The sequence below is a fragment of the Meleagris gallopavo genome, chromosome 10 (assembly GCF_000146605.3).
Source record: "Meleagris gallopavo isolate NT-WF06-2002-E0010 breed Aviagen turkey brand Nicholas breeding stock chromosome 10, Turkey_5.1, whole genome shotgun sequence".
NCBI lineage: Eukaryota > Metazoa > Chordata > Aves > Galliformes > Phasianidae > Meleagris > Meleagris gallopavo.
The window spans coordinates 15182764-15196350 of record NC_015020.2 but is presented as its reverse complement, the minus strand read 5'-3'; the positions used below and the strand labels follow the sequence as shown (position 1 = coordinate 15196350).

At 37.0% G+C, this 13587-nt stretch overlaps 1 protein-coding gene across 1 annotated transcript in view; it reads left to right on the top strand.

Moving 5' to 3' along the window:
• Window positions 1-1798: 1798 nt before the first annotated feature.
• HS2ST1 (heparan sulfate 2-O-sulfotransferase 1) overlaps window positions 1799-13587 on the top strand; it is a gene marked incomplete at its 5' end in the record, with an annotated part of 35684 nt that continues 23895 nt past the window's right edge. Inside the window, 2 exons of the mRNA XM_031554854.1 lie at window positions 1799-1985; window positions 2798-2851. Coding sequence (XP_031410714.1) covers window positions 1799-1985; window positions 2798-2851 — 241 coding nt within the window. The remainder of the gene's footprint in view (window positions 1986-2797; window positions 2852-13587) is intronic.

Here is a 13587-nt window from a genome sequence, read left to right as displayed (position 1 = left end):
TTCCCTCTCTAATAAAAACCTCTTGCACAGAATGTCCTTTATTTTAGAAGTTCACCAGTTTGGAAGTGAATAGCTACAGATAAACACAATGAAATTTCCCTGTCATCAGCTGTTATTTTTTGTCACTACTTCTGTGAAACAGTTCCCTTTCAATATTTAAAAACACTCTCCTTGCCAGAAATTTTAACTTTCTGGCCAATACTGATTTCTGTAGCTGCACTCATTTCTAAGTTTGGTAATTCTTCTGTGCTGTGTTGTTTCCCTCTCACTGGCAGTGAAGGAAAAGAAGGTTCTGGAGAGAGAGAGCAGCTTCTGAGGAGGAGAAAGCAGCTCTGTTTTAGCATTCCTAGCCCTTTGTTGTGTTCCAGAGAGTGGAAAAAAAATCACTGTAGGTTTGTAGAGAAATCTTTAGGAACAGAGTTGGGCAATCAGGTACTTACCACCAGCTATCAGAAACTGAGATGAGAATTCAGTTTGCAGGGAGTCCAACTCCTCTTCTAAACATGGAATCAGGAGGAGCCGTTTCTGAGCCTTGAGGCCCTGAGAAACATGAAAACTCAATGCTATCTTCATGGAACTGCTTTTAAATCCTGTGTGTGGATTCATGGGATGTGGTAAATGGCTGCTCTGGAGACACCAATGAAGATGATGAGAGGAAAAAGCTTCAAACCAAACTGTACTCACGTTTCTGTTATCCTGGCATACATATGTTCTATGTCAATTCTATGTCAGTTCTATGACTGACATTTCTTCTTCTAATGTGCATTCTAATATCAAAAAGTGCACTGTTTGTGTTGTCTAAGTTTATTCACTGGTTTTGATTTCTATTTTCCCGTGCTGTATAGACAACAGACTAAAACAAGCCAACTGTAGCAGCAGTAGTTTCAGTGTTTATTGTCTAAAAATTGTAAATATGCAGCAGTTTTTCAGGTGTTCTACAAACTTGACTAAATTAATAGCACTCCTGGGAAGGAGACAAAGAATTCTTTCTCATAGACTGTTTCATGAAATGTAAATCAGACCATCGCCAGGTGTGAGACTTCATGTAGTGCTATATTTAAGCTGGCTTTAAAATGTGCGAGTTCTCATAGTTTCATCCTGCGTTAAGCTTCTGATGTATGTGCCTTTATTGCTGCAGAAATTTAATTGTGTTAGTGTAGTCCCTGACTCCTAATGAATAACTTGCGAATGAACTGGACTGACACTTTCTCAGCATATTGTGTTTGCATCTTAATGAACATATTCTGCTTGGTCATGATCAAAATACGAATGCATTTCCATAATGTTAATCAAGCTTGTTCTTAGCATTTGGAAAAGGGCAGGACTGAAATTTAATTTTAGTACGTGCACGTATCTAACACAAATTTACAGCTAGTTTAAACTACAAGTTGCTGTCATAGTGAAAACTGATATTAACTATCCCTTCTAAAAGCTCTATGTTAACTGTTCTTTTAGAATGTTTTATAGATTGCTATTTTATAACTCATTCCTATTGCTTCCTCTCCAGGCATAAATCTTAGCTGAACTTTCCCTAATCTTTCTCAACCTGTTTAATTTAGATGATCACTTTCTATTTTTAGCTGTTCATGGAGAGATAATTCTTTCTTGCTAGTTTGGTGCCACTTCATCTTTGGAATCGGAGTGCTTAAAAACAAGTGCTTAAAAACATCCTGTAAAGACTTTTTCTTAGAGCCTAAAGGAAGCAGTTTTGTTAGCAATAATTGTGCCTGTAGTGGTTCTGGACCTGCTCTGAAGTTTTGGTGTGGTTCCAAAGTGATAGGAATCAGGTATCATTTAATTTAGGCATCCAACTTTTCCCCATTTCTTAATTGTGATAAAAATCATAAGCAGACAGTTTGAAGAAGCTCTGTCCCTGGTCGTTCTCACAGGTAGAACCCCCTGTTTTCCATCAGCTTCTCACCGAGATAAACCATCTGCTTTCAGTGTTGGAACATGGAGCCTTAGACTGTACCATTTACTCAATGGTAAGCTCACACAAGTTATTTTCATTTGGAAAGCCAGCATATCTGTGAGTGTGAGTGTAGGCTAATGGCAAGACAGAAGAGGAATTAATATTGGATAGTAGCAAAGCAAAGACAATTTATTTTATCTTGTTGATATTTATCCATATACGGCGATTTTAGCTTTGTGGGTTTTTTTATTAGAGCTTGTGGATTTACTGAGAAAGTTTCAAATTTTGCCTTGATTCTCCTTATGCAGAACAAATAATGATCTGGCTTTCATCATCCCAAACTATTTTAGTCTGCTGTTTGTCAAAGCTGCCTGCCTCTAAGGGTATTTCATTCTAGTGTTACTACCCACACAAACCAAAAATCATAGGAGGGTCAAAGGAAGAATAATTTTTTTTTGCTGTATTTTGATGTGGCTGTTGGAAAAGTGCATCTGTCCTCAGTGTCCCTTGGTGCTCTGCTGTGTCTGTACTTTCTGAGATGTGGAGTGGGGCCTGTTCTCTTCCCTGGTGTGGAGTGGGACTTCTCAGTCTCCGCCCCATCCAAGCAGCTCCCAAGGAGCTGGCAAATACTGCACTTGACAGATGGCATTTTAGGAAAGCCAAACAAAAGCTCGTAACTTCTGCTTTTCCCTTTGCTAGGAGCAGATACTGCGGTAGTAAACCATGAGTTTAATGACCAGCCTTGTAAAGACAGTTACTGGGTTTGATTTTACAGAGTGTGACTGCTTTATGATGTGTGTATAGCAACTGAAGTTGTGTAGTGAGAATATGAGAGTGCGTAACACAGAGATCTTGTTTTGAGGTGGAACTGTTTTGGTATTCCAGGTTCCTTACAAAACCATTCAGCAGATCCCTGTGATGAACCTTCCAAGGCTCTGAGTAAGTAGTCTTTAGATTCATTCACTGCTGGGAATAGCATTGCAAGAAAACATGCAGTGGCCTTTTCCAGACAGATACTGAGAAGGGGCATTTCATGAAGGATGGCAGCAGAGCAACTGAGCAGCCACTTTCAAATCAGAGTGTAGTGCCTTCTAACTCTTTCTTTCAGATATCCATGAGCGCTGTTTAGTTATGTTACTGGCAAATCTGTTCCCATGCAGAGGAAGTTCTGATTTTGGTGCCATCAGATATTCTGCTGGGTCCCTGCACTTGAAGTATGAATAAATTGAACGCTTAGCATAAGTTTCATTTGCATAAGTGTGCTATATCAGTACCGCAGAATTACTTATTACCAGTTGGAGCAGCTGGATATTACATGCCTGGAACTTGAAAAATTACTTTAATTTGACATTTTAATATTTTTTTATTTGTCAGGGGGTTTGTTTCATTTTATGGAATAGTTGAATAGAGAAACTATGATTGAAGTACTGATCTCAAACATCTAGTCTGTATGTTAGCTATCAGCGCACTTCCTACATCAGTGTTTTATTCTGTGTTATAGTAATGCCAGAATTTTGCATTCTGTTTAATTTTAAGGAAAGTATAGGGATGAAAATGCACAAAGCAGGAAACAAATACAACTTAAACAAACAAAACAAAGCCAGCAACAAACATTCCCTTTGTCAGTGTAGTGATTATCCAGATCTTGACATACACAAGACAATTTAAGAATAAGCATTTCTGATTGATTTTTGTTTGTCTGCTGCTCACAGCTTCTTCAAAGTGAAGGTGAAATCCTTCTAGGAGGCATTCATATACTATCAAAAAGACAAAGCCAAACAAACTCCCTAAGAAAGCGTTTAAAAATTAAAGTTGATGTAGCAAGTGTTGGCAAGAGGATAGAATCTGCCAAATGCTGAAGTAGAAGGAAACTGTTCTCTTAACTGCAAAAATGTGTGGTTTTTGTTTATTTTCTGTAGGTGTTTTTGTCCTAGGGAAAATATCTTGCAACTGCCATTATCGTGAGCTATGGCAAGCTTCAGCAAAGATGGATAAAGAATTATTTTAGATAAGAATGTTTCTATCCATAAGAGGTAACTTCTTTATTCTTATTGTTTTGTTTTCAAGTGTAAATGGAAACTAGGCATGGTCCTTAGTATTTGTGAGTAATTAAGGCAGAGCAGGAGCTTCAGTGCACTGAAGGAGATGGAGAAGTTAGAGGAGTACTGGGAGATTTGCTGCTGGAAGCTGGAAAGAAAACTGGAAGAGTTGCAGTGGGTCGCTTACCAGGGAGAGCTGGTGAAGGGTGGCAAGGTGTGTTGGAGCAAACATCAGTAGCTGAAAAAATGTGAATGTGGACTGTATGATGAAGGATTTGGCCTAATGGTGTACCTACTGCTAAGCAGGTTTTGATATTGGTGTCAGAATATCAGGATGGGTGTCAAGATTTTTTTGTTGGTTTCAGAGGGACTGAGCTAAGTTGCAAAAAAAGTATCTTACAGTTTCTTTCCGAGTAAATTCACCCTTCACATGCACCAGTTTGTGACTGCTCTGTTAATATTAATAGTTGAATGTGGTGCTAGAGCAAGTTCTGTGGCTTGCAGGCTTCCAGATTTCTATGTGGTAGTAAATGCTCTGTCTTCCCGCTGGCAGAATTCTGAGGGGATAGGAGTTGGATGGCATATTCTTCCTCTTTAGTTTGGGGGGTCACAAAACATGCCTACTTTAGTCTGCCAGCATGAATACCAAGTATACTGAGAGATGCTCAGGTTCCTCACTTGGATGACCTGCAAATGCTGGAGCTGCCTCCGAGCAGAGCAGTGACTCTCTATTGCCGCTTTTTTAAGTTCTGAATTAATAGGTGATCCAAGGTCTTCGTTTGTGTAGAAATAGATGGATTCTGCAGTGCAGACTTTTGTGATGGGGGAGAGATTTTAAGGGGAGCTAAAGTGATGTCCCCAGTGTTTTCAGCCTGCTCATGAGCTTTTGTGTGTCATGTTGTATTAGCTTTGAGTTGGAAGATATGAAAACAAAATCCATTAAGACAAGACTTACTGTTATCTTGACTGCCTTACATGTAAAAAGATGGATGAAGACAATCATTCTTCTGTATAGAGAAAGCCAAATGCCCATTCCCCTTCAAATTCCTGAGGCTTAATAAACAAGCATTTGTGCTTGTTCTTTGAAACAGCCAAAGTTAAGAGGCTGAGGTGGTTGATTGCATAAGACTGATGGTTTAAAGATGAGATTTTGAGGCCTCTGACTGTGTACTCTATTCATTCAAGTCTATTAAAAGCTGTCTAAAAGCTTCTGAAACTGCTGCTTTTTTAATGGAGCTAGCTTTATTTTGTTACTCTGGTGCACCTGGTAAGACCTCTGGGCATCTGATCGCCTTTCATTGTATTAGCATCACTGCTGGTTACTGATGTATATGTTTCTCCTCTCTGAGATTATTTTCACCTTTTCTTTTATCAGAGGTTTGCTGGCTGCTTTTTTTTCCTCCTCTTTATCTTCACTTGCTGGAACTGTGGTTGTCTTCTTAATAGTGGTTTCTGATAAAGCCTACAACTTCTCTCTGGTTTGGGGTAGAAGGAGAGTTGTTATTCAGCTGTATAATGTAAAATAAGAGGAGAGCATTGTTAATTGTAAATGAGCAGCCTTATTAACTGGGTTCAGACATGCAGGGGAGAATTCTGATGGCCTTTCCAAGTGTAAACTTGATGTATCTGTGAGATGCCAGTTTACTTTCTGCATAGATTCTGTTTCCAGCTTCCATCAGAATAACTCAAGACTTCTTATACTTTTATGCTATGGTATGTATCTGTGTGCAAAAATTGAAAAAAAAAGAAAAAAAAAGACAAGAAACTGGCATTTAGAGGAGTGTGGAATAATACAGCATATTTTAATTCTTAGCCAACGTGTACACTATTTTTCTCTCCAATTCTTTTCCTTCATCCCCATGGTCACACAATGTTTAATGTGCTAGGCTTCGTGTATTCACCACATTGATTGGGGAAATTAAGAGTGATGTCTTAGATGGGCTTGAAGTACACTAACTGTTAGCTTTGAGTGATTAATAGTAAGGTGCTGTGCTTCTTAAATCCTTTTGGAGGTCATCAGTGATCTTGAAGGTTGGTTTCTGTCTTTTGAAATCACTGAAACAGGAATCTGTATGTTTCTTCTTTCTCCATGGATATATTGCATCTGTGCACAAAGAAAAGTGAAATGAAAGAAGGTGAATATATGGAAAAATACCAGGAAAAGTTTTTGTTGGTGAGTCTTTGAAGAAAATAGCAATTTCAGCCTAAGTACAGAACAAAGTATTTATGCTACTATTGACTTACGTGCTAAGTAGTTAACAAATTCTTAAGTCTTGCTGCAATTATATTTTGTAGATTTGCTAGTTTTCAGGTAGCTTTCCGTATCTATTTAGCAGTTGCTTGATACAAATTAGCCATCAGAATTGTATTTCACAAGAAATTGAGCACAATCAGTTTGGTAAGGTTTGTGAAGGGTGAGGCACTCCTTGAAAAACTTACATCTGCCTCTTACCTCCCTTACCCCACATTGCTCTTGGATGGCATGTTTATCAGCTGTTTCTTTGAAACCTGAATTTTTACTGTAGCTTTTCTGTAATGATCGCTCCACTGTGTTTTAGCAGCATTAATATTTACTTTTTTTTTTACTTTTTGTTGCCCTGGCAACAAAAGCAAAAGGTTCTTATTAAGTGGATTTTAAGACAAGACTATTTCAGAACTGTTGTATTGATTGCAGCAGCTGATAATGCTTTGCCCTTAAATTACTGGGGCAGTTTATCTTCACACTAAGTTACTTGAGTAACTTTCATATCTGAATGATATAAGCAATGCGTTTCCTACTCAAGCCAAGGTCGTTTATTACAGCTGATAATTAAGAAGACTAATACATTTCAGACCCATGATCCTATATCCAGCTTTTGCGAAAATCTGTGAAGCTTTGTAGAGCATCATTGATTTCCACTGGTATGCAGACAAAAATAAGAATTCAAAGATGCAAAGCCTTCATTTTTGACTATAACTGCAATGAATTTTAGGGTGTGTTCTTTGGCAAGTAGTTCATTAGTTGTGATCATGTATATCGTATATTGTGTTCTTAAGGTTAAAAAAATGATAAAAAATAAAAGAAAGGTTGCCGTGTCATAGGCATTACATGAATTCTTCTGAAATTTGTAAGCAATTTAATGTTGGCTAATGGAAAATGTTGAGTGTGTAGCTCTGTCCCAACCCCAACTCTCCCTTCCCCACACACTTTTTATATAAGTTTCTGACAGGAAATCTGTAGCTAAATATTATTTTATGAGTTCCATCTGTTCATGTATAATAGTGTTTTATAATGCAGTCCAGATTGCTGCCCAATAGAAATGTCCTATAGCATGAGATAGACTTTCAAGCGATTGTTGTACATACTAATTATTTTTTAATGAGCGATTCATTTAAATTTTAAGTTAACTAGCTCATTTTAAGTACAACTTTCTTGATAGAAAAGTTGCCACTAATTAACTAAAATAGTGCCTCATGTTTCTAGTTCCAGTATGTTGTTGTTTTTGTGTTTTGTTTTTTATTTTTTTAAAATGATTTAAATAGCTGTATTATCATACTGGAGCAAGAAGATGCAACTTGAGATTCTGATTGCAGTAGAAGTAGAAAATTGTTGCTAAAATGTTTTTGTAGCTTACTTCTGTGATCTCTGCAGTGTAACCTAGCTAGTGAGAATTAAGAGCTTTTAGGGTAGCCAGTATCATTTTAATTTTGACAACTCAGGTGATTTCTTCAAGTACTCAAAGTAATTGATGAAAACATTAAAGCATTAGCTCTTCAAAGACATATGTCAGCATATATATATTTTAATGAAACTTTGCATCCTTCACAACTGAGAAGGTAATGGGATCTAGGTATATTCTTATGATGTGAAAATCAGGAAGAAAAAAAAATTCCCTAAGAACGTGCCTATACTTTTCATTATGTCAGTCATAATTTTTATGCACTTGACCATAAATCTTAGAAGACTTGGAATAGGCTGTGCTTTGAAAAATGCAATGGATTTCTTCCTAAATATCTTTACTGCCTGGGAGTTTACACCTTTCCTATTTCAGTGATAATCTGAATAATTAACAGTAAAATTATAATGCTTATCTTTTCAGGACTAACTTAAAACAACTGTCTTGAATGTTACATGAGCCAGGCTCACTTCTTGACTGGACTGCAGGTACTTCTGAGAGGGATAACTTTGCTCCCCCTAGTGGGGATTAGCTTTATAACATCCTAAATAATTATTTTCTAGAGCTTTCACTTTATAAAGAGAAACTCATTACTTGTCCATGCGGGATTTCCTTTCACCAAAATAGTTTGCAGACAATTTAATGTCATGAATATGAGTTTTTGTTGGGTTTGCAGCTCAGTTGTTAACAATCCAGCTAAAAAATAGATAATTTCCTCTAGTTCATTTCCCATGGCTGCATGTTTTGCACAGAGTGAACCTTTGCAGCAAATGAGGTAGTAATCCATCTTAAGTTCCAAAGTTGAAACTATTCATGTATGTGGTCATGAGGGAGCACTGCTCTATCATTTTGTAAAATTAAAGCCATTGGTCTCAACTGCTTTTTTTGACGATTATGTTGGATGAATTAGTATCTGGGCTGAAAGCAGTGATTGTTCTCAAATGCTGATATCCGCAACAGATGTGCAGAGACGGCTAGTCTGACTCCCACAGCTCTGCTAGGGCTAGACAGCCCCATTAAGCTGCTGTCAGCTTCACCATTGCCAGTCACAGCACAGCTTCTTGCGACATCACTCCTCTGATGTCAGGAGATAGTCTGTTGTGTTCTGATGTGCAGTCATGTTTTCCTCTGTTGAGAGAAGCAGTATGCAAATGCTGTTCTATATCAGCCATAGAGCAATGCTGAGTTATTTGTTACCATACAATATGAATTTATTAGTTGCTTGTTTACCAATTCATGAAACCTGTGTTCTTTTTTCCATATGCTGTTTCTTGGTTCCCTTGTATTGCCGTTTTAGAAAGGATGGCTTCATTGCTTCCTTTAAGAGAAGCACAGGATCAGATGAGGATAACCATAAAAACTTGACATGAGTTGTATTTGAGGTGGAACAGTGACTTTGAGGAGATGAAGGACAGGGGTCCATGTTCTCATCACTTATCCTGGAACTTTCCTTAATCAAAGATGTTACAGATAACCAAATAACATCTCTTGGCTTTTCCCCCCTCTTCTCTGCTCAGCCTTGTGGTACCTGGATTGTTACCAACACTATGTCTTTAGAGCTCTGTTCCAAGATAGTTATCAACCTTCCTGGAGTAGTAGGAGAAATTTGCCCCTGCTTCTGTAAGATGTTACTGCACTTGCAGAAGAGGCAACTGAATGGATGGTACTGATAGTCAGTTCTGTGGGGCAAGGAAAGACTTGTACGTGAATATGTGTATGTTAATATGTGGGTAGTTCTCTCTCTAACCACTGCAACTCAGCTTGCTGAGAAACACGAGTTGGTTTGTTTTATTTTTGTTTATTTTATTTCTTATGCAACAGTGTTGTCAGAGTGTCTGTGTCATGGCCAAGAAATCCTTTTCACACTTTGCTCTACTCACCATGTCAGTGACGTGTTTCTGGAAGGTAATGTCGTCTCCTTGGAAACAGAATTCACAGTATTTTTTGCTTTTAAGTATCCCAAATAACTAAGATATCTTACAAAATACAGTATCAGTTGGTACATCTTTCCAGTCATTTATTATAGTCCCAACCTCCCATAAAGCGATGGCTTGGATTAATGTGTCTTTCTGACTTAGCACTTCAAAGAAATAACTTCCATTTCATATAGCAAAAAGGAAAGCTTGCATGTGTTTTCAGGCATACTTTATTTAGATTGCCAAAAAACATTTAAAAATATAATGATCTTTATATGGTTTCAGCTTGTTAACATAAAAGTGAACTTTTCAACCTTATTATTCATGTACACAAAAACAGATATTTGAGACTAATGGAATTTGAGGATGATGACTTAACGTAGCAGCAAGGCAAATTTAAATTATGTATATGGAAATCGTCTGTGGTCACTGGAGCCTTAAACCGGAAGAAGCTCAGGAAAGTTGGGGTTGATGTGTGGAGAAGAAAGACCAAGAGCTCATTTTTGATGGTTGCTCTATCCCGCACCTGTGGAGAGGGCACAGGCCTGGCTTCTTTGGAACATGGCCTGGAACTGTTTGAGTAGTGTGAAATCTTTGTTTTGAAACATAGTTTTAACACTGCTACTGCTGTCTGTGATAGCCATTTAATAATATTATTTTAAATCATCTTAAAATATTTTAAGTGGCTCAGAATTGACTGTTCAATATAAGCAACAGCAAAAGGATTATTCCCTTACAGAGCCCCACAAGTTTCAGCCATATTGGAAATGGGTTAATGCTAGATTTTTAGACTATTGACCATTGTTGGAAGCGGATTACTTTGCTTTTATAGAATAAAATCTGACAATTTAAAGTCTTAATATCTGCAAAAGATAATCTGACCAGATACACGAGTGTTTCCGGTTGTTAACGTTTGTTATTTTGCCAAGATCACTCAGCTGTTCATATACTGTGTTCAATTTGCTATGTTAACACTGTACAAAATGCCAACAAAATGATAAGTAAAGCTAAGTTAGCTTGATAAAATTAATGTTTCAATGACTTTGAAGTACTAAAATTAGAACCTTGATTATTTTCTTTTTGTTGTTCTGTTCTCACTGGGGTATATCTTTTGGACCCTTTAACTTCTGTTTCAGTGGCATTGCATTATCCAATGTATCTTCCTGCAGTTCTATTTTCAGTGAACTTTGTGATAATATACTTTTTGGATATCAAGTAATTATTGTGTATTACAATCTGGATGGGGTGTTAGAGTTTGACGAATGTCAATCTCCTGTACCCCTCAGTGATGAGGGATCAAAGGTCTGAGCAAGGGGCTGGAACTGTTTGTTTTTAGCTTTTTGCAAAAACTATGATGCAGTGAGTGAATTTCTAGCCCCCTCTTATTCTACTGAAGTTTTCATCAAATAGTCATCCCTGTCCAAAAAAAGACCTGATTTGGGGGGAAAACAAAATATTTCTCATGCATGTAGGAAAATAATTATGTCTTAATTGAAAAACTTAATCCACTGTAAATCAGGATTAGCACCTAGAGGCTTTCAGTGAGCAGCTGGCTCTCTTACTACTGGATGGTTTTCTGTACAAAACCACGCGGCACAGCTCGCCATTGCTGGACTGCCTCTATTTTTACCAAGCACAGGCAGCTCTGTACTGCACTGGGATGGCACCAGATAAAGCTTGTGAGAGTAATTTTGATTTTGCTAACCAAAGTCTCCCCTAAAGTTTTCATGGTAGTCTTGCTGTGCATGTATGACTGAACTGAATATGACTGCTGCTGTTTCTTAGCATGGAGAGGATGAACGTAGAAGGTTTGCATTAGCTGTCTAGTTGTCACAAATGTTCTCTCGTGCATGTTTGGAAGGTAGTCTGGTAGGCTTCCATCATGAACGGCTATCTGAACTTCCCAGATGGTCTGGGGACAGACATATTGTGAGGACTTGCAAGATTTCCTTGGTAGAAATCTCTCTGTTGGCTCCTATTGAGCCACTGCTCCTTTTAATCCTCTGAAAGTAAGCGGGGAAGGACTATTTTTAAGACAGGTGATGATTTTATTCAGAAAGGAACCAGGTCACTGCTGCCTGGATTTGTTTTTCTAGTTCTGCCCGAGTTTGGTTTGGACCTCCAGGTCCTTTCACCGAGATGTAGGAGACAGCAAGAAGAATTTTCCAGAGGTAGCGTGAGAACTAATTAATTCAGTGTTCCTTGCAGCTCCAGCATTTAATTCAAAGAGTATGTTTCTACTTTCACTTATTTAAAATGGCTATGATTGAAGTTCCTGCAATGTAATTTTTTGATGAGTTAGTATTGTCAGAGCTTGCCTTTATTCATGCTTAGTTTTTCATCTCCATGTGAGATAAGTCTTTAAACGGGGAGCCTAAGATTAGAATAAAGCTAAGACTGTTCCTGTCAGTTTCTTTTTTTTTTTTTTTTTTTTAATATATAAATACTTAAGCAATATAGGAAAGGAAAGTCTCCCAATTAACAATTTGCAGGTTTTGGGGGAAAATAAAACATACTTCTGATTTGCGTATAAAGCAACCAGAATACAGAATTAAATTGATGTTCTTAAAATGAAGCTAGGGGAAAAAAAACAAAAACAAAAACACAAGATAAATGGTTTTCACAAAGAAAATGGTATAATCATGATCTTATCTAGTCAGTATTTATAACATGTAATTAAAATTAATTCTGTTGTGAATTAACAACAATGGGTTACATTCAGTGTGCAGATTCATTTCTGTTTTTTTCAAAGGACTTTATCAAAATCCTATGCATACATTAAGGTCAGCAATCATGTTTGTCTGTCCATTATTAATTAAGCAAATATATCACAGATATTAAATAGAAATACACTAAGTTTATTTTTGGTCCCCTAATATACTAATATTCCTAATAAAATCTTTGTCAACAATTCTGATTAGAAAGCAGCACTGTTTGTTATTTCCTTTTTTGGCTGCTAGTCCAACTGTCAATATTTTGCTTTCCAGATCAGAATAGTTTAGCTGAGAAGTGCAAAGATAAGCAGGGATGTAAATGTAATATGCTGGAAATAACTGTATTTTTCCAATTAGTTTTGAGTATGATGGTGACTTACTGAGTACAGCACTATCCATACATAGGTGACCTAGGTGACTTTAACAGACAATGTAATGTGGACAAGACTCTTTTGAAGAATGTAAATAATTTTATGTCTAGGGAAAGATTTTATAAAATAAGCAGTCTCTAGACCTTTTTGCTAAATGGAATCAGATGATCTATATTGATCTGGCTTTCTTTTGTTTGAATTGTATTTTGCTTTGAAGGAGTGAAGTTCACATTTCTGTTGTGAAACACTTATGAGAACCATATCCATATATAAAGAGGTTCCATTAACTTTTCTTGCGAACACTGAAGACTTGTGTTACAATAAGATGCTAGGTGAGAGCAGGCCCCAATCCTGTATATCAAGGAAGTGCATGGTCAGAATGTAATCTGGAAGTACTCAGTGTATTAACTGCATTTGTAAGGATATTAAAAAAAAAAAAGCAGAAAAGAAATGAGAAATACGGAGTAGGACTATATTGAATATACTGGATAGTGATTTTACTATTTTTTTTATATGTATCAAACACTTTATGTCACACTAATCTATGTTCTTCTACCGATGTGTTCAAAATAAAGCTGGCAAAAAAACTATCTTGAAATTAAATGATGAGTATTAAATGCTAATGAAGCCATAGCAGGTCTTTCAGCATCACTGCTTCTAATTTTCTCACAGCTGCTGCATTAGATGTTATTTAATGATCCCAGTTCCTAACTGGAGTTACCTCCTTGCTGCTCCATGTTGGCTGGTTGGTTGGTTTGGTTTTATCTGTTTTGTTGGGTGATGGTGGTTGTTGTTTGTTATTGTTTTGTTATTTTCTTGGTGTTTTTTTTTGTTGTTGTTTTTTTCCCCTTTGCCAATCTCCATTGAGCACCATGTGCATTTTTTGGAGTCTGAATAACAGTTATTTTCTGTCTGGACTGTTCTTCTTTCTTCTGATCTAAATATGCATTAACGGCTATTAAATAGTTGTTGTTTTTTT